Genomic DNA, 23,760 nt, shown 5'->3' on the forward strand with positions numbered 1-23,760 from the left:
TTCGACTATGTGTCAGTGATGCCCTCACCAAATAAATCCAGGTAACCCTACAGTAAATACAAATACAATCTCCGCTGGCACCTTTTAATGAATGTGCGATGTTGCAGTGAATGAAAGCTGTGCAGCCTCGCTGTCTTCCAATGCCTTGCTGACCTGTTTATCAGCTCAGATGAGTTTCAGTCGCTCAAGGGAGTGAGACACTGTTTGTGCGTTCGGTTCATTGTGAGCGTGCGTTTTTGTTTCGGGCACAACAGTCACTGAAATTCTCAGAGAATATTAATTTTGCTACATGCGAAACCCTGGAGAACGCAGCGTTACAGTATAGCAGATTTTTGGAAGAGAATATCTATTTGCAGGCTTGTTGGTGTTTAAAATGAAATAGCTGAATAGTTGACACTGACGTGTCTCAGTGCTTAAATACATTTGGCCACTGCTCTGTTAAGGAGACAATGCTCAGTTATCCACATTGCTGTTGCCTCCACCCTTCTTCAGTCTACCTGAGGAAGTTCACATAAAAGAGCAGAGCATGAGCAGGAAATGAAGGCCGAGGATCTGTTGCACTTGGCTTGAGTGGATGAGCCATGAGAGGCAAGAATGGAAATGCACACAGCGAAGATGCCTTTGCTGTATTCGATGCTTTACGACACAAGAGGGGTTGAATGGAGCCAAGCGGTCACGTCCCCCGTGGCTTTGTGTAATCTGAAGGTTATTTTCTATGTGTAACCTCTGAGCCTCTGCTATTCATCTGCTGAGAGCAGTGTGTGTGTGAGAGAAACCAAGGGTGTGGCCCCTGGCTCAAGGCTGGACACCAATCCCCCCCCCTTTCATTCTTTCATAGCATTCCTCTTCTCATCGGTCACTTCCTCTTCTTATCTTACATTCTCTTTGGCCTAATAGAAAAACGCACACACACACACGGCTCTTTAAAAGGAATACATTTAGCAGTATGCGAGACTCACATACTTAGCTCTAAACATATAAATATTCTCTGTGCATGCAGGCACTGATCTAACAGTTTTTTCCTATGAGCAGCAGGAGAAAGTCTTACATAATCGCTCACTGAAACCTTTTTCCCCAAAATGAAGCCATGAAAAGGAACCCTGAGGCAGCTGAAAAGGGTTTTTGTTTTTTTTCTTCCATTTTTTTGTTTTCTCATCTCGCAGAGGTAGCATGCGTGCACTAAGTATTTCCCATCTGTGCATCTCTGAGACACAGGTAAACAAACAAAACATCCGCTACCAAACACACACATGGGTTCTCTGCACTCGGGAGCAGACGGCTCTCTCGATGTATTTGCACAACAGCCCTCTCTGTAACACGTGCGCACAATGCTGTCAGTGTTTTAGAGCTGAAGGGTTTCCTTCTCAGGGTTTCTCTGCCTGTTGACCCAATGTCCTCTCACGTAAATGATTGACAGGTCTCGCTGAAGCATCCGGTCCGCACATTGGTCTGCTCCAGCTGAGGGGTCAGCTCTTATTTTTGAGGTCTTATTGGAGAGTAAAGTGCTTGTGGGCGTGATTCTGACTTTGTGTGTGTGTAAACATTTGTGTGTGGGGTTTGTCCTCATCTTCTCAGCAGCAAAGAAAGGAGGCAGGCAGCTTTAATATGTGATGGCCATATTAGGCAACAGCTTCATGACTTTCAGCCACTACATCGCTCCGACTCTCACTTTCATGGTTTGCGTGTGTGTTTGTGTGTGTGTGTGTGGTTGTGTGTAGTATTTGAGCACTGCACAGATATTATTTTTACATGATGCTGCTGAACTCACAGCAAAGTTCATCACAGTTACTGTCACAGGGTTACTCAGGGCATTAATACTCTTATTCTCCTCTTTTTCTTTCTCTGGCTCTCCATCTTTGCTTCATCACTTCCTTTCTTTTATTGTTTTCCCTCCTCTGTCATTCTGTCCTTTTTCTTTCCCCCCTCCACCTCTTTTCCTCTCTTGACCTTTTCACCTCCTTTCTTTACTTCTCTCTCCGTGTCATCCTGCAGGAGAGCTGTTCATGGCAGACAGTCGGCTTAAGGAGGCTCAGTTCTGTATAGCCGAGGCCAGTTCGCTCTTCCCCAACTCTCACTCTGTGCTGCTGCAGCGGGGCCGCCTGGCCGAGCTCCGGGGCCACCTGGACGAAGCCAAAGGCCTGTATGACGAGGCCCTGGCCATGCATCCTACAGGAGAACGGATACTGGTGCACACGGTGAGAGATAGCGGATGCTTTAGAGGCTGCAAAATTAAGTTAGAACTTATGTAACGCTCTGCTCTTTCAAGTGTCACACATGCAAACATGGTGTTCAGTATCCTCTCTCACACACATGCACACAAACACATGATTGGCTACAGTGACATGTTTAAATGCTATAATTTAGTAAATTAAAAATTAAATCAAAACTGACGTAATATGCAAGCGGTACATGTGCAAACACTTATTTGATGTCTGCTAAAAACACACACACACACACACACACACACACACACACACACACACACACACACACACACACACACACACACACATACATACACACATATTAATGAAGTATTTGCAGTACTTCTAGTTGACTGAGCAAAGTTATATAAAAGTGTACTTCATGCGAGATCTTTTACATTTGGACTTGCTGTGGATTAGCTCACACGCTCTGACTCAGACAGTGTAGGGCTGTTTAATGAAGTTAAAAGTTTTCTCAAATTCACCAAGTTAAATTACGTCACAATTAAATTGCATCAGCTGCCTTCAGCCTTCATAAACACGCCTCCCAGAGAGTAGGAAAAGGCTTTCCTCGCAACAACAACAGCAATACGTGTAGATAAAAGTACATTTCAGGGGACTTTTGTCAGTCAGACTAAACCATGTCCCACTGTGGTCACATGTTCTTATATACACAGTAGCAACATGGCAGTGTGCGCACACATTTTTAATTTGATATTTAAACAATTTTTTGAGTTATTATATAGATTTTAATCCATCTGATCAAACAACTAAAGACAGCACTCAAGACACAGATGAATTTGAGCTCTTAGCACTTTTATATTCAGTTACTGTATTAAACTATAACCTATACACTGTATTAACAAAAGTAATCACTCACCCTTCCAAATCATTGAATTCTTGTTTTCCAGTCACATCCACTGGCTGACCTCATCAATGTGCTTCTGGGAGAACGGTCAAAAACTTCAATAAAGCCTTCCCAGATTAAGCTGTTATATCACATTTCGACATCATTTTAAACTCTATAGATTATGAATGTGACGTCACTCAAGCTCATATGTGTGTGAATGCAGACCAGTGAATACTTTTGCCAGTATAGTGTACATAAAATGAAGCAGCTGCGGATTTACTTTAAACCTGCAAACCAGCAGGCGGCGACTGCTCTGAATGCAAAAATGAAGACAGATTCTGTTGTGGTTTCTCACAGGGTGCGATTTGCACATTGCATGAGAGCTGTCTGCCGTGCTGGATGTGGTACAATCACTGGCTGATAGAGAAGAATGTGCATTTGCCCGACTGGTTGGCAGTGGTTCCTGGAGGTTGCTGGCTCTCACTGGGTGAAATCGGATTTAAAGAAGGTGCTCCACCAAAAAAACAAAACAAAAAACCCTACAGTGATTGCTTTGGTTGCTAACAGATTGCTACAGTTGGCGTTTGTCTGCAAAATCTTGCAAACTACTAGGCGAGTGGTAGTACAACTTAAAAAAGTGTGGCACAAATCAGAAATGGAGAAGGTTCACTTTCAAAGTAAAAGTTTTGCTCCACAGATACAGTCATGTTTAAGGAGTTTTACTTCTTAAACACGACTGGTGAACAGTCTCCATTTCCTGTTTGTTTTGCACTTTTCACAGTTTCCTTAGAGCTCGGAGAGTAGCTGTGTTTGTAGACAAGGACTTTGCTTCCATTCAAACTACAACCACTGCATTATGTTAGCAAGCAAAGCAATAACGAGGATGTTTTCACCAACCCATGCAGGAACACACATTTCTCCCTAGTGACAGATGGTTGCCAGGAGGAACACTTTCCATCTCTATGATTATGTGACTTCCTAGCGACTCCCATCAACCTGCAGCAACCACTTGCAATCATTCAAGGAATTTTCCCCTTGTGATGGGTGCTTGCCACATACTCGTGGACCTGTCTGTACATGTTCTCACTCCCAAAGTGTAACATTTTACGCTAGGTGACAAATCGTCGATATGTTACGCTTCCGGGCACCCAACATGTCCCTATATTACGAGATCGGAAAAATGAGGAAACATGAGAACTGTTTGGAATGAATCTACACATGCTTGTTCATTTTACTTAAATCGCTTTGTAAAACACTATCTAATGTCATTAAAGTTCTGGTTAATGTTAGGGATAAGGTTAGGGTCAGGGCTGGAATACATGGCTGGAACGAGTAGAGTCATTCTCCTGGATTTCATCCATAACCAGGCGTGTAGCATAAAAACGCAGAAGGTTTTGCGTTCGCCTCTGGAGTGACAACGGGCTGGTCTGTAGGCCAGTATGACTGGCTTTTTCTTTTCATTTGAGCTTAAATAGTTGATTGTCACACGTCAGAAATGGTGGAAGAGTAACGTCACGTGGTTAAAGGTTATGCGTCTGCAAAACCTAAGAAGGAATCTGTGTGAAAGCAGCCCTCAGCTTCATCTATGACCTCAGAACACTTTTCTGACGAGTTTATGGTCTCATAGGCACAGCTTGAAGCTTCACAGCAGGACAGCAAACCAGTGGGTGATGTTGCCTTTATCATAAAGGCTATAATTGTAACAGATGCTTATTAGCTGCTAATATTAGCAATGGTAGCTTCTTTGCTCTTTTAGAAGCAAAACAAATCCCTCATGTTTCAAACGGCTGTAGATTATATTAGCCTCAGAAACTTAGTTGTACTGCAAGTTAATTTGGAATTTTCTTGTTTAAGCGCATTTTTTAAAGTTTGCCATGTGCTTCTAATAGTACTTACACTGTTATAAGTATAGTACACTTATACTGCCTCATACTGTTCATACTGTAATCGTGTAGTCTTTCTCTCCTCTGTGGCGTGCTGTACTGTGTCATTGTCAGAACTCTGAGTGGTTCAGTCCTGTTTATCGCAGTGCGTTGCTGTCGTCCTCTGAGACGTGCCAATTTGTTGCAGGCAAACCTGAAATTTCAGAAAATAGAAGCAAACAAATTTCGCTCCATCACCAGCAAATGAAAAATAGCGCTTAAAGACTCACTCTCTCTTTCCTGATCACTCCCCCACATTTCTTTCATCCCAGCAGATCCTCTTTCTCTCTCACTGCCGCACTGTAAAGATCCTCTCTCGCCCACTTCCACCCACTCCCTCGCTTCTCTCTCGCTCTCTCAGTCTGTCTTCCAGATGATCCACAGGATTAACCACAGCTCTTCTGACCTTTGAACTGACTCTGTTGTCACAGTGAACGAACCAGAGAGGGATATTCCTCAAATCCAAACGCAGCACTCGACACTCACACACACACACTCACACACAATGACTGCGGTCTCCATAGTGACCGGAGATGTGCTGGCTGATATCACTTTAGCCTTCTTGTGACCACATAAGGCTAGTGCTTTTGCTCCTGCAGCGCACTTTTGGATGCATGTGCGTGTGTCTGTGTGCGTAGAAGTGCAGTCCCACTGGGTTAGACAGAGGTACGCTTCTCTTCCATATTTGGCCTGTGGGAGAACCAATCCCAGGGGGTGAGAAGTTGAAACAAAGCCAGCTGGCAGCGTCCGTCTCTGGGTCTCTTACAGGACAGATGTGTTCTCAGTCTGAGTGTTTGAGTACGTGTACGCATGTGCATGTGTTTAGGCATGACTGTGTTTGTGTATGCCAGCCTTCCTCCACGGATTTGGAGCACATGTGGACTACTTGGGCTTGCTTTTTTTAAGTAAACTATATGTGTACACTTGGACAGAGGCACACATTGTAATAGACACAAATTGACCCAAATACAAAAATTCTGCTTGTAGAACACTAAAGTTTATGGACTATACTATGTTAGGCATGCTAATGGAGGCTTGCAGTAAATAACTGCATTCTTGCATTGTTATGGAGCCTGTGGGACAATGTGTGGGACATTTTATTTGGAGCTTCGCCCATATTTGTGACTTGCATCAGCCGGCCAGAAATGAGCCTACAGTTACTCTGTGGTGCTGTGCGGCTCTGCGTTCATCCATTTATTTTTACACAGTATCTGCTGTGGACATTTTGTGTGCCAGTGGCCCATTTTCTGCTGTGCCTTAAGGGGAATTCTTAAGATATTCTTGGTAGATATTCTTACACCTCAGTTATTATTCTGCAAAAGTACCTACTGTACTTTCCATGAATGTCCTAAGATGTTTTCATGGTAACTATACTTTAAAGATGTCACCTTTCTGTGGCTCAACAGTTAATGTGATCTGATATTTATTGTGGAAATGCAATTTCATTAGGAGCCTGTTTACAAGTGGTTTCCGTGGGCTTATCATGCGTGCTCAGTGTGTACTGCACTGTACATTGCTTTCACTAGAAGATCGGGGGCCTTTCTTAAAGTCATTTAAGCTGCATATAAACTGTAAAAGATACGTTGCTTCCAGATTTAGGAGTGAAGCCAGTGCATAACTACCTTAAACGTGTAATGTTTCTTACATCCAGTTGGGGGAGACTCATCGGATTGCAAGAAGCAGTGTATGTTTAGAAGTCAACAGAAAAACGGCTGCTGACTCGATCTATCCTCTCAGTAAATGCTTCCTTGCTAGTTTCACGTCTTATTTAAAACAACATGATGTTAATTTTGTAAGCTATAGTCTGTTTTTTAAGTTAAAAAGTGTGACAAAGCTCAGAAGCTAGTGTCACCATTCAGCAGTCTTCTTGAAATGCTGCAGGCGTTGTCTGAATAATTTTCATTTCAAAAGTCACTGACATTAAACTGTTAGCTTCGATACAGTTCAGTTTAGTTCAGTTTTATAGATATAAAGCCAAATCACAACAACAGTTGCCCCAAGAACCTTTACATTTTAAGGTAAAGACCCTACAATAATACAGGGAAAATAATCAGACGACCCTCTGTGAGCGAGCACTTTGGAGACAAGGGGAAGGAAAAGCTTTTTTTAAAAAGGAAGAAACCTCCAGCAGAACCAGGAGCAGAGAAAGGTCTAAGTCTCCTAACAGCCTGTGAGGTTTCCATGGTGGGTTCTTGTCCTGCCTAATTGAATCCTACAGCAAGGCTTTGTGAGTCTGATGTTCCATTTGAAATCACATTTCCTCTTCAAGGAATACTTTTGTGAAAAAAAGTTATACTGTTAGATTTAGCTAAGAGCGTCAGGCCCAATCCACATGCCTGCGCATTAAACCAGAATTGAAAGGTGATTATGTCTGATTAGCCGAATTATCCAAAAGCCACCAAAGTTTTTCAAAGTTCTAAGACATTTTCTTTGACATGAGTCCTTTATAACACAGCATCGTGTAGATTTTCCACTCTACCCATGTTAGACGGGGAAAGGGAAATGTGAGTAAGAGAAACCCATTACTGGAATCGATGCAGAAGCTCACCAACCCATGCAATGTGGCTACCATCTTCCCTTATTCACCCGCACACTTCTTTACTCACTGCACTTCATGTTAGCATCAGCTGTGTCCACATGGTTTCTCTGTAAGAGAGGGAAAGAAACGAAGCCATCAGACGGTGACTCACTGCTCTGGTCAGCTGCTGGTTTTGGAGTATTTTTGGATGGATGGAGGGTGCGGTAGTGAGGGAAACCAGTATATGACTATAGTATGGTGTTTGTAAGTGTGCAAGTGTGTGTGTGTGTGAGACCAGGATTTTCAGTTTAATTTCTCGATCGCTGCAGTCCACTGGCTACAACTGAGCATGCATTACGTTTGTCTATCATGGGAGTAGCTATTACACATTTGTCTGTTTGTGCTGTTAACCTCATTATGGTAAGCATTTGGTCGACTTGTGCGTATGTGTGGCATGTGCGCATGTGTGTTTGTGTTCTGACAGTTAGCTGATCCTGAAACATGGCCCAGCCTTGCTTCCGGCGCGGTATGCAATGAATCTGACCCACTCCCATCATCCTCCACATCTCATCTCTCCTGCTCTGTAGTGGAGCCTGCTCTGAGTCAGCCGCACACAAACGCACGCTTTACTTTCGGCCCTCTCCAACGAACCCATATTCGTACACAGCTTCACATTTGCATGCATACTCTCAAGGACGAAGGCTTTGCGCTCAATGAATTAATCGCGTTCCAATTATCAAATGCCCCCCCATGCCTGTCTCACTCGCTCGCACTCTCTCTCCTCTCTGCGTGTGGGAGGGGGTGGTTGTCAGCTGATTAGATAATGCAAATACATTATTTATATCACTTTGCTCGTTCTCGCCGCTTTATGGGATTGCCTAGCAACCAGGGAAATTTATTCTATTGAGCACGACCTCTGATAACCATGGAGAGAGAGGGAGAGAGAGAGACTGACTGTATGTGAGAGAGTGAGAAGATGGGGTGGGTGAGTTGATGGTGGTGGTGGATGCGGGGAGGGGTGCAAAAAGAAAGACGATTGGGAGTTGGCTGGTGCCTCCGTTGCTATGTATGGCTCATCTGGGCTCACTTATTTTTTCCTTTTTCTTTGACGCCTCTCCTTTTTTTCCCCTTCCCCCCCCCCCCTCTCTCTGTTCATTGTTCTCAGTTTAGCTCGTTCTTGCTCACTCACACTTCTTTCCTTCCTCTCTTTCTTTCTTTTCCTTACTTCTGAGACTCCAGTATCAACTCTGTCCTTCATTCTTTTCCTCTTTCCAAGTCGGTACGTGTGTTCGTGCAAGTTTGTGCGTCGGTCTTTGTTCCAGTATATATTTATATAGGCGATGTAATGTGCTGTAAGGTGAGAATGTACTTGAAGGAGTCAACCGTAGCCACACTGTATGTGCTGCTTTTTCCCCAAACAAACACACACAAACATGCCATCCAGGTGCGTGAAGATTTGTGTGGTCATATCACCCCAACAAAAGTGAAAGTAATTAATTAAAATGTTTTAATCTCGGTAGGAGTGTGTGTTATGTACTAAATTCTCCTGGACATCCAAATTAACCAGCGATGCCAAACAGATCAGGATGGGACAGCAGGCCTTTTGTACACTTTGAGGAACACCTCTACCAAAACTTGCTTATTCCCCTTCTGTTTGAGAGCTAGGAACAGGAATATTACCGCTCAACTACTTGAATGCTGAATATAAAATCACAGCCAGTCGGTATGTAGATTATCATGACACACATGAACCTTTTGGCAACCTTGAGTCAGAATATTTTCTACAGTTCTCAGTTCAAGGAATACTTGTGTGAAATAAGTTATACTGTTAGGTTTAGATAAGAGCATCGGGCCTTTTGACAGTTTCTTGAGTGTCCTGTCAGACACTCAAAGCACAACAGAAAATAGTCCAGCTCAGATTTTGCACTACAGGAAGGTGCCTGGATAGAGGGTGCAGGAAGCACCTCTAGGAGAGTATTGGCGCACTTTTTGCACAACAGCACAATCTCACATCGAATAGACTGTAGTGAGCTGGGAAGTTAAAGACCATCTTGCGTCCGATCCAACTAGACATTTGCACCTCTGTCAGGTATCGCCGTTGAAAAGTTCCCTAATTATCGCACTGTATGTTGTATTAAAGGTTAAAGTATCTCGAGACAGCCGGGGGTTAAGAACCCACTGTGGAGGTCCTAGTGGGACTAGATACCTTCTAACCCTTTAGTACCCAATGCCTTCAAAATATAAAGAGATATAATGGCTGGCCAGCAGTTGGCAACACAATGTCACCCCCTGTTTTGGACGTTTGAAGCTGTACATGTTCATTCTACGTTGGTTTGCCAAGTGGTGGATGACTCTGAGCAAGCTGATGGGATCTGTATAAAGAGTTTCATATTTCATTGAAGTCATAGTTCTCCACACATCTGGACTCTGCCTTCGGTTCATTTCTCCACGTATTGTTCTTGGTGTTTATTTACTGTTTGTTTGTTTGGTTTTTTTAAGGGTAACATTAAGAGCTCTTGCATACCAGCATTAATATATTTTCTAATGATAGGTGCACACACTACATTCACCATCTCATCAATCAACATACGTTTCCACAACTCAAAGCTCCTCTTCTGCTTTACTTTTGCTCTATGAAATAAACACTGAAGAATGGCGGTACGTCTAACAACCTCGAAAAGCTGCTTCAACTTGCCTCCCAAAATACTGAGCTGTCAATGGAAGAAACAGTAAACTTAATATTACTGCTGTCAGCGTTAATCTAGTTAAAATGATATTAACGCCATAACCGCATTATCGTGGCAAATCTCCGTTAGCTCGTTAACGCGGATTGCCGCGTGCGAGGGCTGCACGGCGTCAACGCTTTAGCTCGTTAACGCGGTTAGCTCGTTAACGCGTTAGCGCCATGCAGCCCCATGCACGGGGCGATACGCGTTAACTTGCTAACAGAGATTATCCGCGTTGATGCAGTTATGGCGTTAACGTCATTTCAACAAGATTAATGCTGACAGCACTACTTAATATTAATCCAATAGCAGTCAAAGACAGGTCAAGCCAACATAGCAGAGGTAAATACTAGAGATGGACCGATCCGATATTACGTATCGGTATCGGTCCGATACTGACCTAAATTACTGGATCGGATATCGGAGAAAAATAAAAAATGTAATCCGATCCATTAAATATCACGAAAGCACCTCACAAAACTTGCAACACGCCATAACTCGCCTCAGAACGTTAGCACGTCGGAGCAGTATGCATCACGTGATAGAGCGGCTGTGGCATGCGGGACCTGTCGGTGGTCTGGATAGCATTTGGAGCTTACTTCTCTCCGACAAAGTTATCCCCGAGAGAAGTAAAGCAAGTGTGTAAGTCCATCTTTGAATGTAAAGCATTCCTGCATTAAGCTTACCAAGCGATATATGGAGCGACTGCCTCTTCTTGCTGCTACTTCAATCATGAAACTGCTTAATGATCAGCTGATCGGCTTTTCTGTCGCGAGTCCGTTTCTCTTGTTTGTTTTTGGCCCACTTTGCACCAGAAAGAGGAAACCAGCGGCTGAACAACAGCAGCACGTTTAAGCTTGATCAGCTGTTGTTAGAATGTATTTAATATTACTTTCTACTCGAGGATCTTTTTCTACGTAGCTGACGGCTGTAACTGTGCAGGGGCGGATCTAGCAAAGTTTAGCCAGGGGGGCCGATAGGGCATTAACAGGGAAAAGGGGGCACAAAGACATACTTTTCTTTCTTATTCTCATTTAAAATGTCTAGCTTTTAATAAATAATTATCTGACACACAAAGTTTTAATTTGATGTAAAATGAATAGAAGTCAATTACTGTATATAGTAACTATTAAGTCTAATATATATACCCTAGTAAGCTATAGTACATTTTCCTTTGGGAAGGTACCATCTGTGCTGTCTGCAATTTTGTTGAAGAAAGATGTTGAATCTATTTAATATTTCTTGAAAAATAATTGATTTCTGTGCATTTTTTTTTCACACTGCATCAAATTAAGGTTGATTACGTCGATTAAGCATCATGAGGTGGAGTGTGAGGGGTGGTTCCCTATTTTTTATTTATTTATTTTTGTTGTTGCTGGGAGTTGGAACCCTATTAGTTAGGTTGCTTAATATTTACGCTAAGTACTCTTTAAAATACCAGAATAGGGAGGATGGTGTAGGTTTAAGTTTATTAGATTGATCAGTATTGCTGAACTATGAAATATTTTTTTTTGCATACAGGTATAACAGAATAGCTTTAGTGTAGTTGTTGTTTTAAACTTGAGTATGAACTTATACAAAATGCAGCAAGATATTTAAAAAAAACAGTTTTGTTGACTAAAAAACACTATATCGGATTCATATCGGTATCGGCAGATATCCAAATTTATGATATCGGTATCGGACATAAAAAAGTGGTATCGTGCCATCTCTAGTAAATACAATAATCTTGGCTCACTGTGCCCATACCTGCCCGTCCAGACTTGACTGATTAAAAGTTCAAGTAAAGTCTCTCGTCTTGGTTGAATGCGAGGGTATTATGCCATGACTTGTTCGTGTGTAGTTGATGTGTATAGATCAGCAGATGGTTTTGAGTGCTATACCAAACTGTAGGATCATTTAATTCTCTCTAGATCAGGTCTATATAGCCACTTGTACCTTAACTTCTAATTTCCTGGATTGTCTGGACAGTCACAGCTCTGTAGGCGGCACGGCTGATAACAGCAGATTGAAAATCCAAATTTAGAGTTCATCTGTCTCTCCGCTGTCTCAAAGACGTTAATTTTTTTATTCCTTTTTTTAAAACTGTGAAAATATTCATATGATCATCTTATCCCAAAATGATTTTGTGTTTATGCCCTTTAAGTATGTGACCATTATTCTGCCTTCACAAACCTTTTTAATCTATGTTTGGCTTAAGAGTTAGGCTGCGTTGTATCCAAGTACTTTGTATGCAAACTACGATGACTACGGACAATTGAGGCAGAAAAAGTTTTTGGTAATGAAGAAGTTATCGAATGAATATTATTCTTAATAAATCTCCGGGGAGCCTGCTTAGCTGCAGTTGGTATGCTAGAGTATTACAAAAACCTCTTTTTGTCTTTGTACTGTATGGAATATGAATAATATAATAATGCTGACACCAAAGAACAAGAACTCATTTCCCCAATGCTAATCAATTCTATAATCAAATCTCTGTTGGTTGTGCTTGTTTGCGACATCCAGGAAGCCTTTTTTTCCCCCTTCTCTTCAGTCTAGTCGAAGGACGTTCACTTAATTAAATGTTGTTTGTAGTTTGAAGCATTTCAAAAGTTTGCTTAAAAAAATTGGCTTGAAAGACTGATGAAAACACCAGTGCCCACTCGTAGAGTTTGGCTCAGCTCAGTTCGGTTGTGCTTAAACGGCATGAAAAGAAACAAACCTGTGCTGCCAAGCTCACTGAGATCAGCTTTAGGTAAAACTGGAGACAGATGGCTGGGAGTAATTAAAGACCAACTATTAGATACCAGTTTTCTCCACGTAATGCCAGAAACATTTGATGGCAATTGAAATGCTTTTGAATTTGTTTGTTCTCTCTCCCACTCACTCACAATATATTATTTGTACTGGCTGAATTTCTAATCAAATTTGATCCAAAGACAGACACACACACACATGCACACCAATGACACTGGGCAACAATGGCTTAACCGTCAGCATTTTTCACTGTGTTTTCCTCAGACAAGTGGACAGCAGGAGTGTCGGCCCTTTGATTAGTGGATGTCCTGTGTCTGGATTTCTCTTCTTGTAATAATTCAGCAAGAATCTGTCCTCTTCTTCTTTCTCTAAAATTATTTCTCAGTTTAGTAGTTTCATAAACATGCATTTGCTTTCCTTCCAAGGACATTAATTTCAGTCTCATATCTGTGCATTCATTGCCAAAGAAGATGTTGCAAAATGCTTTCTTAAAATCTTGTCTGGTCAGTAGTGAACAGTCACACTGGGGAATATAGTTGTTGGAGACTACGGTGCAACCAAAACCCCTGCGAGCAAGTACAATGGCCATGTGATCTTGTTGGCTTTGTAATGCTTGCTTCAAAGATGGGGACCAGGTTTGTAAATAATTGCAGCCAGTTGGCATCTTCAAAGCATGTTTGGTGTGTCAAGATGAAGATAAAATATGATGTCAGTCTACTATCAGTCTGCTACCGGTCTGCAATCAAATGAGAGCTGTTACCTGTTTAGGATAAAACAGTGATTCATTGTGATAAATTGGCAGAAATTGCATATCTAATCGGTTATGACTTCAGAGATTTAAAACTTAAATTCAGAATTTAAACTTAATTTTAAAACTTAAAAAAGAAAAATGACAGTGATTTAACTTCAGGGTGAAATATGAGATTTGCAAAAAGTCAGAAACCAGCAAAGAGATGCATGACAGCTGAGTTGCACTCATTGTCTCCAATTAACTCAGATTGATGCCAATGCGTTGACAATTTGTCTAAATGTATGAATGAAATAGCAATTATTTCAAAAATGTGTTTCCAGTCAGTCTGAGTCAGACTGCAATTATTTGGCAACAAGTTACCTCCCATCAAAATACCTGTTCAATTACCTTATTAATCCACAGTGGTCACCATTTGTCATTTATTCCATTGCTGGTCAACCTCTGTGCAGTAAGTTTGTCACTGTAACTGTTTACAATCAGTCACAGAAAGAAAACATTTCAGACACTGATTTTCTTACTTGTCACAGGTGGTTGTTGTTTTTATTCTACTGTGACTGAGACATAACTAACACTGTTGTGAGCCAGATGCTGGTGCTAATCATCTCTTGAGTTTGTGCCAGTCACATTCTGTTTTGTTCTCAAGAAACATTATCGTTTCCTTCACTAGAAAAAGAGGGGAGCCAACTAATTGCTAATAACTGTCAATTAGCAAGCTCTAGTTTTGATTTGGCCTTCTGGTCCTGGAATCACATCCATGTGCTTTTTTGGATGGCTCAGTATCCTAAGTGTGAATGTTGTTCTTTCCCCTTCTGTGCTCGTCTGTTTTGAAGATAAAGGCTTTACCAGACTTGTTATCAGAACTACCGCTGCAGTAAATATACATTTTACCCCAGAGACCGGAGGTTTCCAGCCGATTGCATTGTTTCTAGGCCTGTTTCGCTACAGCAGTGAGAACACTACTTACTACAGCCTTAGTTAAATGATTGCATGTTCATTTTTTACTGACAATACATGAATTTAACTGGGCTTACGTTCTTCCTATATATTGTTATTCTGACTTGAGGGGAATTGAAGTTCATATTTCATTTACTCCATGAATGCACTATAAACCATCAGCATAATATGTCCTAAATGTTGAGTGGATGGGGCTCATAATCGTTATGATTTTCCTCAAAAAACAACAGCGATGGGATGCAATTGGTCAATTTGCTCAAAAGTGGAAATTCAGCTTCTGGTTTTTACAAGCAAATCCAGCATTATGTTATGTCTGGATCTTAATGTTGTCACTATATTTATTAATCATATTGACTATTCACCCTAACTACTATTCCCTGCTGCAGCCAGAGTCGCCACACAGGAGTGTCCTTGGTTTCACAGATAAACTGTCAACAAGCAGCTTAGAAACATACTTCCTCTAAATCGCCTCATACCCCTAAGTTAGACATTTCCCATCTGTTATTCTGAGCTTACCACATTCCACAAGCTGCCCTTTTATCTTACTTAAAGAAGAAAAAACAGTTTTTCAGTGTTTTACAAGAAACACTGAAATTTACTGGAACCCAATGTCTGTCAGTTAAATACGGAAATGGCTTCCTGTAAAACACAGTACTGTATATTAAGTACAGTACGGTTAAGCTGACTGACCTATAAACATCAACTTTTCCATAGTTAACAGCCTAAAAGATATAGGTTACAGTTACAGCTAAGACTGTTGGTGTGTGTGTTAGTCCAGTAGTCAACTGTTAATACCAAAAACATGTTGGAACAATGTAGCCAATGTGAGTTTGGAGACAAGGGCACAGATAGTGAGATGTGGAAGCTAGTGACCAAACCAGCAGCAAGGACTGTATCATACATCCCTGCACATGTGTGCACTGATGCACACGTTTGTACACACTTTTACAAGCTTGGAGACCTGTGTGCACATCCTGCATTTCTCCGTACCAACAGTTTTGTTGTTTTTCCATGTATTCCACCCAGCAGAAGTGAGAAAAAGGAGAGCAGAGGAAAGAAGGAAGGCAGAGTGTGCACTCTTATTGAAAGTTGCATCAGAGCCCCTAGACAGCTTTGTGAATTTCAGCCCAATTAATCTCAAGCTTGTGAGCAGAGACTGCATAACAAGACTCGTCTGTCTGACCTCAGGCCATCTCAGAGTATGTGTGTTTGTGTGTGTGTTTGTGTGTGTGCCTGTGTGTGTGTGTAACAGATAGAGTAAGTCAAGGGATGATTGTGCAAGACTCGTTCCCTGTTGTCACCTTGAGTATGCATGTGACACTGGAGCTTGTGTGCGCGCCTTCAGACGAAAAAAAAAGGTACACAGATGCTAAACAATACAGTTTTTATTATTTCCGTCTGAAAATATTTTAATTGATAATTATGTTATGACAAACCCAAACCCAGTAAAACACAGTTAAGTCATTCAAAAAGTGACAGTCTGCGTTGGCAAATCATCTGCAGGAAGAGCAAGTAACTCGCATCTACTTAAAGGATCCCTTCAGGTCGTCTCTCTCGCTAACCCTAAGCCCACTATCAGTTTTCATCAGCGTATGTGTGCGCTTGTGCACGTGTTACTGTGTGCACACTAACATACTGCATCATCTTTCTGCAGAAGGTCGCTCCTAATCTCATCATTTGTGGATTTTCTCCCTTCAGCTGTACAATCCCAGCTGAATACAACTCTTGTTTCCGTTTTTGTTTTTTGTCATCCTGACTCGTCTGCAGGACAGCAGGCATTCTAATCCAAGATTTGGGTTTTTAGCAAAAAGCCACCATCTGCTAGCTTGATCTTATCATGCCATAAAGCGTTTTGATGGTAGACATTTTGAGTAAAAACATAATATGAGCAACTAGGTACTAAAATTAAATGTAAAATCTCCATTCTGTGAAGAGTATGCCAAAGGTCATCTTTTATCCTCCAACTTTTTGAAAGTGATTATTATTCAGTTTTAATGTGTCAAACCCAGCTATCTTAAAATAAAAATGTAAATAAGTTTACTCGTTAGCAATGTTCCCTCTAAGCTGCTCACGTGCGCAATTGCGCACTGTTGGCACGGTCTCTGCGCACAGAAAATCTGCGTTGTGCACACAAAAAAACTAACCTGAAATGAAATTAAAATTAATACTTCAACAATCATGTTTTGCAGTGTTAGTGAGTAAGTGACTGGCTGCTCCCATATGGGATTAGAACAATGCCACCTTATCCCATAGTTCAGCCGATGCGTATATACGCAGCCAATCAACGTCATTGACAGGCTATGACAGCGTCCTTATGTGCCGACACCGGTGTTTTAGTTAGCAAAGCGGCGTGGCTGATGTGGAGTGAAGCCACGTTAATGACAACGTGTACAACCATTGGAGATGTGAGCAGGACAGACGGAACAACTGACGGAAAAAGTGTGGACTTTATACCAGTTTTTAAATTGTGTTGATAGGCCACGTAAAACCAGAGTTGTGATAAAAATATGCAATGTTTGGTTTTCTTCCTGAATACTGTCGTTGTTTATATTTACTGCGGGAAGAAACGGTAAAAACGGCGTTTTATAAGCAAAAAGGCCTGTGAGCAAAAACACCCCCCCCCCCCCCCGTCCCCGTCTTTCCTATTGGTCCAAAAAAGTACCATGTCGACCAATCAAAAAATGGTATGGCAACGTGGCATCTTGTTGTTAAGAAACGGGGGGAAGTTTTAGGAGTGACGGCGGTGTTTTGAGATGTGAGAGATTTGAGACGTTTAGCACAAATCTTGTGTAGTTAGTGTGTAGTGTAGTCAATAGTTTTGTTGTGTGTGTCAGAACAACGAGGCGACTGCTGAATGTTACAGGTGTTACAGCAGTGATACATCTCCTGCTGTCAGGCCTGCAGGTATCAGGCTGTTGTTCTCCTTTATCTCATAGTGGACAGAAATTATGTTTTGGAGTGGCACAAATAATTTGTGTGGCATCAGATTTGATGCAGAACAGCTGATTGTTCTGTAAATAGTTTGAAATGTTTATTTAAAAAAACCGCCTTGGCTGCATTTAGAAAAATAGCTGCAAAAACTTTGTTGTTTGCCAAACTGAGTTACTTTTTTGAAGAAGTAACTATATAATTAATTGCCCAACATTGGTCATCATATACTGTATTTTGCAGACAGAGTTACAGGACTCTCTCCCAGACCACAGACTCATACTCATAATACAAGTCAGAGCTTTATAAAAAAAAAATTATAAAAAAAAAGTAAGTTGTGTTTTTACTTCCAATAGTGTTAACATACTACACAGTTCATGAACAAGATTTATTTATTAATTTTTATTGTAAGTGGGCTAAAGCAGTTAATTAAAAGTAGTCTAACATAAATGTAAGTGCACACGTCTGATGTCGCTCACATTGGTCAAAGGGATCGCTCAGGGAGTTTGTGTGTTCGCTCAGACACGTGAAAAATTAGAGGGAACATTGCTCGTTAGTTACTTTTTTCCCCAAAGGTTTTAGAAAAATCCAGTTTTTGTTTTCTAAGCAGGACACTTCTTTCTGTGCATAGAGAGTTTTAAGGTTTTGAAAACAACTTATGAAGTGTGACATTAATGCACGTAAATGTAAAACAATTTTTTCCTGCACCTCTCCATCATTCTGTTCATTTAGGGCCGTCTGCTGGTGAAAACTGGGCGTGTCCACCTAGGCGAGAAGGTTCTGCGTGATGCGGTTCAGATCCACAGCACCTCCCACGAAGCGTGGAGTGGACTGGGTGAAGCTCTTCAGTCTCGAGATTGCAACCAGGCCCCCGACTGCTTCTTGACAGCCCTGGAGTTGGAGGCCTCCAGTCCCGTCCGTCCCTTCACTGTCATCCCCAGAGAGCTCTGAGATGACGGCCTTGCAGTAGCATGGAGGTTTGGGTTGGGGTGAAGATTTTGGCTAAAATCTAATGATGAGCTGACGAAAAGACAATGGAAACATGAGCTTTAAATCAAAAGTTAGTTTTGGGTATTGGGTCTGTTTTCTTGCTGTTGGGGAGAACAGACTGGTATCACTCATGTATTTACAATATTTGAAGACAAAATAAAATAAAATAGTATCTATTTCCCCAACTAGTTGGCAAGTGGTTGCTGTAAGTGGCTGGTGGTTGCAAGCATCTAATTTGTTTCAAAGAGGTAAATTATGCAGCATGGAAGACCTTGATTTGACTGATTTGGTTGCTATCAGGTTGCCACAGTCAGGTTTGTAGTTTGAAAACTTGTCTGCAAACACTTGCCGAGTGGAAGTGAAACTGAAAAGTTCAACACAAACAGAAGATCGAGACTGCCCGAAGTTGAAGTAAAAGTTGTGTCTTTCATGCAAATTACAAACAACCCGGACAAGATAATGATGACAATCAGGTTTTTGGTGCAGCAGCCTCCAGCAGCCACTTGCCAACTGGGGCTTTGCAGGACTATGTTAATTATCAATTGTGGGAAAAGTAAGACTTTTTTTCAACCAAAAGAAAAAACCAAGTTGACCAAGTAAGTGCACTTGGTCTGGAGAATTCCCAGTTAACCAAAAAAAAAAAAAAAGAAAGACCTCCAGCATAACCAGTCTCAGGAAGGGTGCTTCCATCCCTGTGTGCTGCAGTGTGCTGCAGGTCACTAAATTGAAGATATAAGTTTTCATTTTCTGAAAAATATTTATTTTTATTTATTTTGCTGTTTTGGACTGAACTAGGTGAGCTGTCTCCTCGTGTTTCATATTTTTCTTAAGCGTGACTTCAGGTTTAAGGGACAGAGGTTTGAGTGGTATTTATTTACTCATCTAACTCTAAGTTTGTTTTCCAAAATTTTAGCCATTCCTTCATCAAGTATATTTTAAAGAACAAACCGTTTAACAAATCACTTTTACCTCAACTTGAAAAAGTAATTAATCTCAGCAACTTTCTTTGTTTCTTTGATAATCCAATTGTTCAGTCTGACGTCACTAGCCGTGTCTGGGCCTAAACTCCGCTGCAGGTCCATATAGCAAACGATCACTATGGCATTACTGAGAGTTGAAAAACTGTCTAAAGTCTTTCATCTTTAATAAAATGATCAGCGTTCTGCTCTACCAGGTGTAACAATTGAGTTTAACATCCAGGCATCCATGAAAACGGAATTTATGACATTTAACAGAGTTAGAAGTTAGCAGGGAGTTAGCTCGCTAGCTTCTATCTAAATACAATATAGCATGTCCTGACTGCGGGGTTTTGGAAACAAATTAAAACGTACAGCTCTGCTATCACTTCCAGCATAAATGAAGACAGAAAACTAAACAGCAGTGACGTTTGTAGGGTTACTGAAGTTGGGCTAGCTGGTATATAATGATGTGCTACGTGACCACTAGCGACACAGCTAGGTTAGCATAATATAAACAAGCTAACTTTTTTTCCCACTCGATAAAAGTTAACGTGAGTGTTCTCGGTGGTCAGGAACAAATGTAATCGCATGTCAGGATGCTGTAAAAGGACCAAACTTCAGCCAGGAGAACAACTGAGATAATCCATCCACAATACGAGGTTAGTCATTCATATACTGCTGCATGGGCTGGGCTGTAGTTACATCCTAAGGTTTAAAAACTGAGCTTAAATAAATGATTAGTGGTAATAAAAGCCGAGGGAGGTCAACAGTGATCACTGACTGTTTTAGGAGCTTTTTGAGATCAAATAGAAGAAAATACATAACATTAAACATGTTAACAACACAAAAGCCATATTAAACGCAGACTACTTTAGACCCGGAAGTAGGATTCGTCGCATCATCACTGAACAACCGGATTATCAGTTTAATAGCTCCATAGTGTTAGAAGCTAGCAATGTGAACATTGCTAGCTTCTAACACCACCAATTGTATTAATGCAGTTTGTGCGGATAAAGAAAGAGAGGGCTTTAGGTCTTTGCATATAAAAAACGGCTGTATAGAAAGTTAATATTTTAGCATAAGTAGCGTTCTGTTGTAAATCGCCTATGGAGTCTATGGAGGGATATTTTTAATGATCGCAATCACCGGGTTCATAAATTCAGAGATGTGCCAGTTACATCTTGACATAAAAAGCATGTTGTTGTGTTCTGATACATGTGGCAGTGCAGATAGGTGGATATTGTACATGCTGTTTATCACAGCAGCAGCTCCACTTCATTATTATTTGGACCTTTGATGTATTTTTGATGATGGCCTTGACTGGTGTAGCTTTTTATGCACGCATGCAGGCACAAACACTCCCTCCTGCTCATCTTCAAAAGAACCAGCATGAACACGTCATTCCATATGGCATCATTATATGTGTGTACATGATGTATTTTAATACATGTGTATCTGCTCCCTCTGAATGATCCCTCTGGGATGTTAGCAATCTTCTGTTTGTACGGTACAGTAGGCCCTCATCCATGCACATATGCATGGGTGTGTGTGTGTGTGTGTGTTTTGGGGGGTGGGGGTGGGGGGGGTGCTTGACTCATCTGTTCATAATGCCGTCCATTATAAACAACAATGGCTTTTAAAAATCACTGCTGGATTTTGTATCTTCACCTGCCTTGTCACTTGTGACTAATGGGCATCACTTCCGAGTGCCTAACCACATAAATGTGAGCAGTGGGACTGGGCTGCTGGCTTATGTAATACTGCCAGCACAGTTTTCTGCCTCCAAACTCCCTCCTCCTTTCCCTCCCTCTTTCTATTGCTCTCTCTTGCTCTCTCTCGCTCCCGCTAACCCTCTATGTCTCTTGCCCTCTCCCAGCTTGGCTGATGTGATGTGATGTGGCTTCGTTGCCTAGCAGCCATCCCCTTGTTTGAGTAACTGGGGAAGTGGAGAGAGATCTGGTCCTCTGAACAGCATACATATACAGTGGGAAGACACAAACAGTCACTACACACACATACACACAGATGCACGACGTGTGGTTTTACAAGTTTGACAGTGTCTGTTTGATGTCTGCTGCTACCATGTGAGGAATGAACCAGCTATAATCAATGTCTCGGGCTGGTGTAAATTGATTTGTGTTATGGGAAGAGTCCCTGGCTTTGCTTTTAGAGAAAAAAAAGCCGTCTGTTCTTCTCCCTCCCTGCAGCGTTGCAAGCACCAATCTCTACCTTCCCTGTATTCTTTTTTTTTTTTTAAAAGAACCGCCCACGCCCCGATCGCTCTTGGCATGAAAATCCCTCATTCATCAATACTTCGATTTTTGGACATGGAGATTATCTATCACTATCGCCTCTTTTCTGCCATCGGAATAGTCTATTTTTACTCTCTCTCCCTCCTCACTCACCGACTCTCCCTTGTTCCGTCCTCTCCTCATTAGCACCGTGTGAGACACCTACACAGGGGCTTCGGGAGATGAATGGTCTAATCCTCAAGGGGAAGGAGTGAAGTATTACATGGTGCACAAAGATACACACATACTCTGACAATGAGAGACATGCGATGAAGTCATTTTGAGGTACAGCACAAGTATATATGCTTAAACATATAGTATACACACACATGTACACACATTCATACTTACACTGTCACTGTGATGCCACCCATGCACATCACTCTGGTGTCACTTTCATACCTGAGCAACACACCCTCCACACCTCATGATAAACAAACGTACATGAACCGCGGTGACCGTTTTGGGGGAGGTTTCTATGCAAGCGTGGTATTCAGGTCATCAACGTGGATGCCAACCCGGCAGGGGCACATAGAGGGCACGGGCTGGGCTGGGCGGTGCTGCTGCTGCGGGGCGCCAACAAGGAAACTGTAAACCATCACTGTGATGACCAAACAAGGCTGGGGAGTCATGGATGGGTGAGGGGTGTGATGGAGGTTATAAGGATCAGATGTGGTTTCATAATCTCATTTATTAATAAAATGACAGATGCGTCGGAGTTGATCCCCAAGGGGAAAATGTGTTCGAGCATTTTCAGTGTTCACGCGTTGACATAAGAATGTATTCAAAATGCTGTAAAAATCATTTGTAAAATAAAAATGAAAATGTTTTGATGATTGAGATGAATTTTCAGTTAAAAAACACTAACAAAAAACCTCAATAAATGTTTGCCTGTAGTTTTACTATGAGTTACACTATGGTGCTGTTAATAGCTTCAAATTAGCATCTGCCTGAATCAATATACTTTTGGCTATAATGAAAATGTATCATCATAAAATCCACAAGTGTCATTTTCAAAGGTTGGCTAAAAGGCAAGGCAAGTTTATTTGTATAGCACAATTCAACAACAAGGTGATTCAAAGTGCTTTACAGAGACATTAGAAACACAAACAAATAAAAATCATGATTTAAAATTGATTAAAACAAGCAAACAAACAAACTAACTAATTAACAAACAAACAAACAAACAAACAAAACAGTATATAAAATCAAAACAGATAAAATCAGAACAGTAGATAAAATCAGTAGTTAAAATGTAAGTTTTGAAATTTAAGCTTAAAAGTGTGGATTTGGTGCTTTATTCAAATGCAGCTGAGAACAGGTGAGTCTTCAACCTGGATTTAAATAAACTGAGTGTTTCAGCTGATCTGAGGCTTTCTGGGAGTTTGTTCCAGATATAAGGAGCATAAAAGCTGAATGCAGCTTCTCCGTGTCTGGTTCTGACTCTGGGAACTGATAAAAGACCGGATCCAGATGACCTGAGGGATCTGGAAGGTTCATACTGGGTCAGGAGGTCACTGATGTATTTTGGTCCTAAACCATTCAGAGCTTTATAGACCAGCATCAGAACTTTAAAGTCTATCCTCTGACGGACAGGCAGCCAGTGTAAAGACCTCAGAGCTGGACTGATGTGCTCCACTTTTTTGGACTTAGTGAGGTCTTAAAAGACATATCTAACATATCTAACATTTTTTCTCATGACTGCGTGCTTTCTGCAGACTTACTGTACTAGCTAGTAGGCAGTTAGCTTGACCTAGCATAAAGTTTAAGCTAATAGAGGAAAAGGATTTTTTTTTTCTAAAGGTAAGTAAATCTGTTTACTGTAACTTCAAAAGGTCGATATTTAACACAATGTGTAAAGTCCAAAGTTGTGGAATTTATGCCATTTTTTTTAATAATGCAAAATAGATTTTTGTACTAAGCTATGCTAG

General features: G+C 41.3%; 1 protein-coding gene across 2 annotated transcripts in view; it reads left to right on the forward strand.

Annotated features, from left to right (window-relative positions):
* Positions 1-22,731, forward strand: part of ttc7a (tetratricopeptide repeat domain 7A) — a 64,689-nt gene extending 41,958 nt beyond the window's left edge. For both annotated transcript variants that reach the window (XM_014414369.4, XM_024804800.2), the window contains exons 20-21: positions 1,993-2,195; positions 18,322-22,731. In XM_014414369.4, coding sequence (XP_014269855.1) covers positions 1,993-2,195; positions 18,322-18,540 — 422 coding nt within the window. In that variant the 3' untranslated portion in view covers positions 18,541-22,731. The remainder of the gene's footprint in view (positions 1-1,992; positions 2,196-18,321) is intronic.
* The last annotated feature ends 1,029 nt before the right edge of the window (positions 22,732-23,760 follow it).

Source organism: Maylandia zebra, linkage group LG13, assembly GCF_041146795.1.
Source record: "Maylandia zebra isolate NMK-2024a linkage group LG13, Mzebra_GT3a, whole genome shotgun sequence".
In the NCBI taxonomy this organism is placed as follows: Eukaryota; Metazoa; Chordata; class Actinopteri; order Cichliformes; family Cichlidae; genus Maylandia; species Maylandia zebra.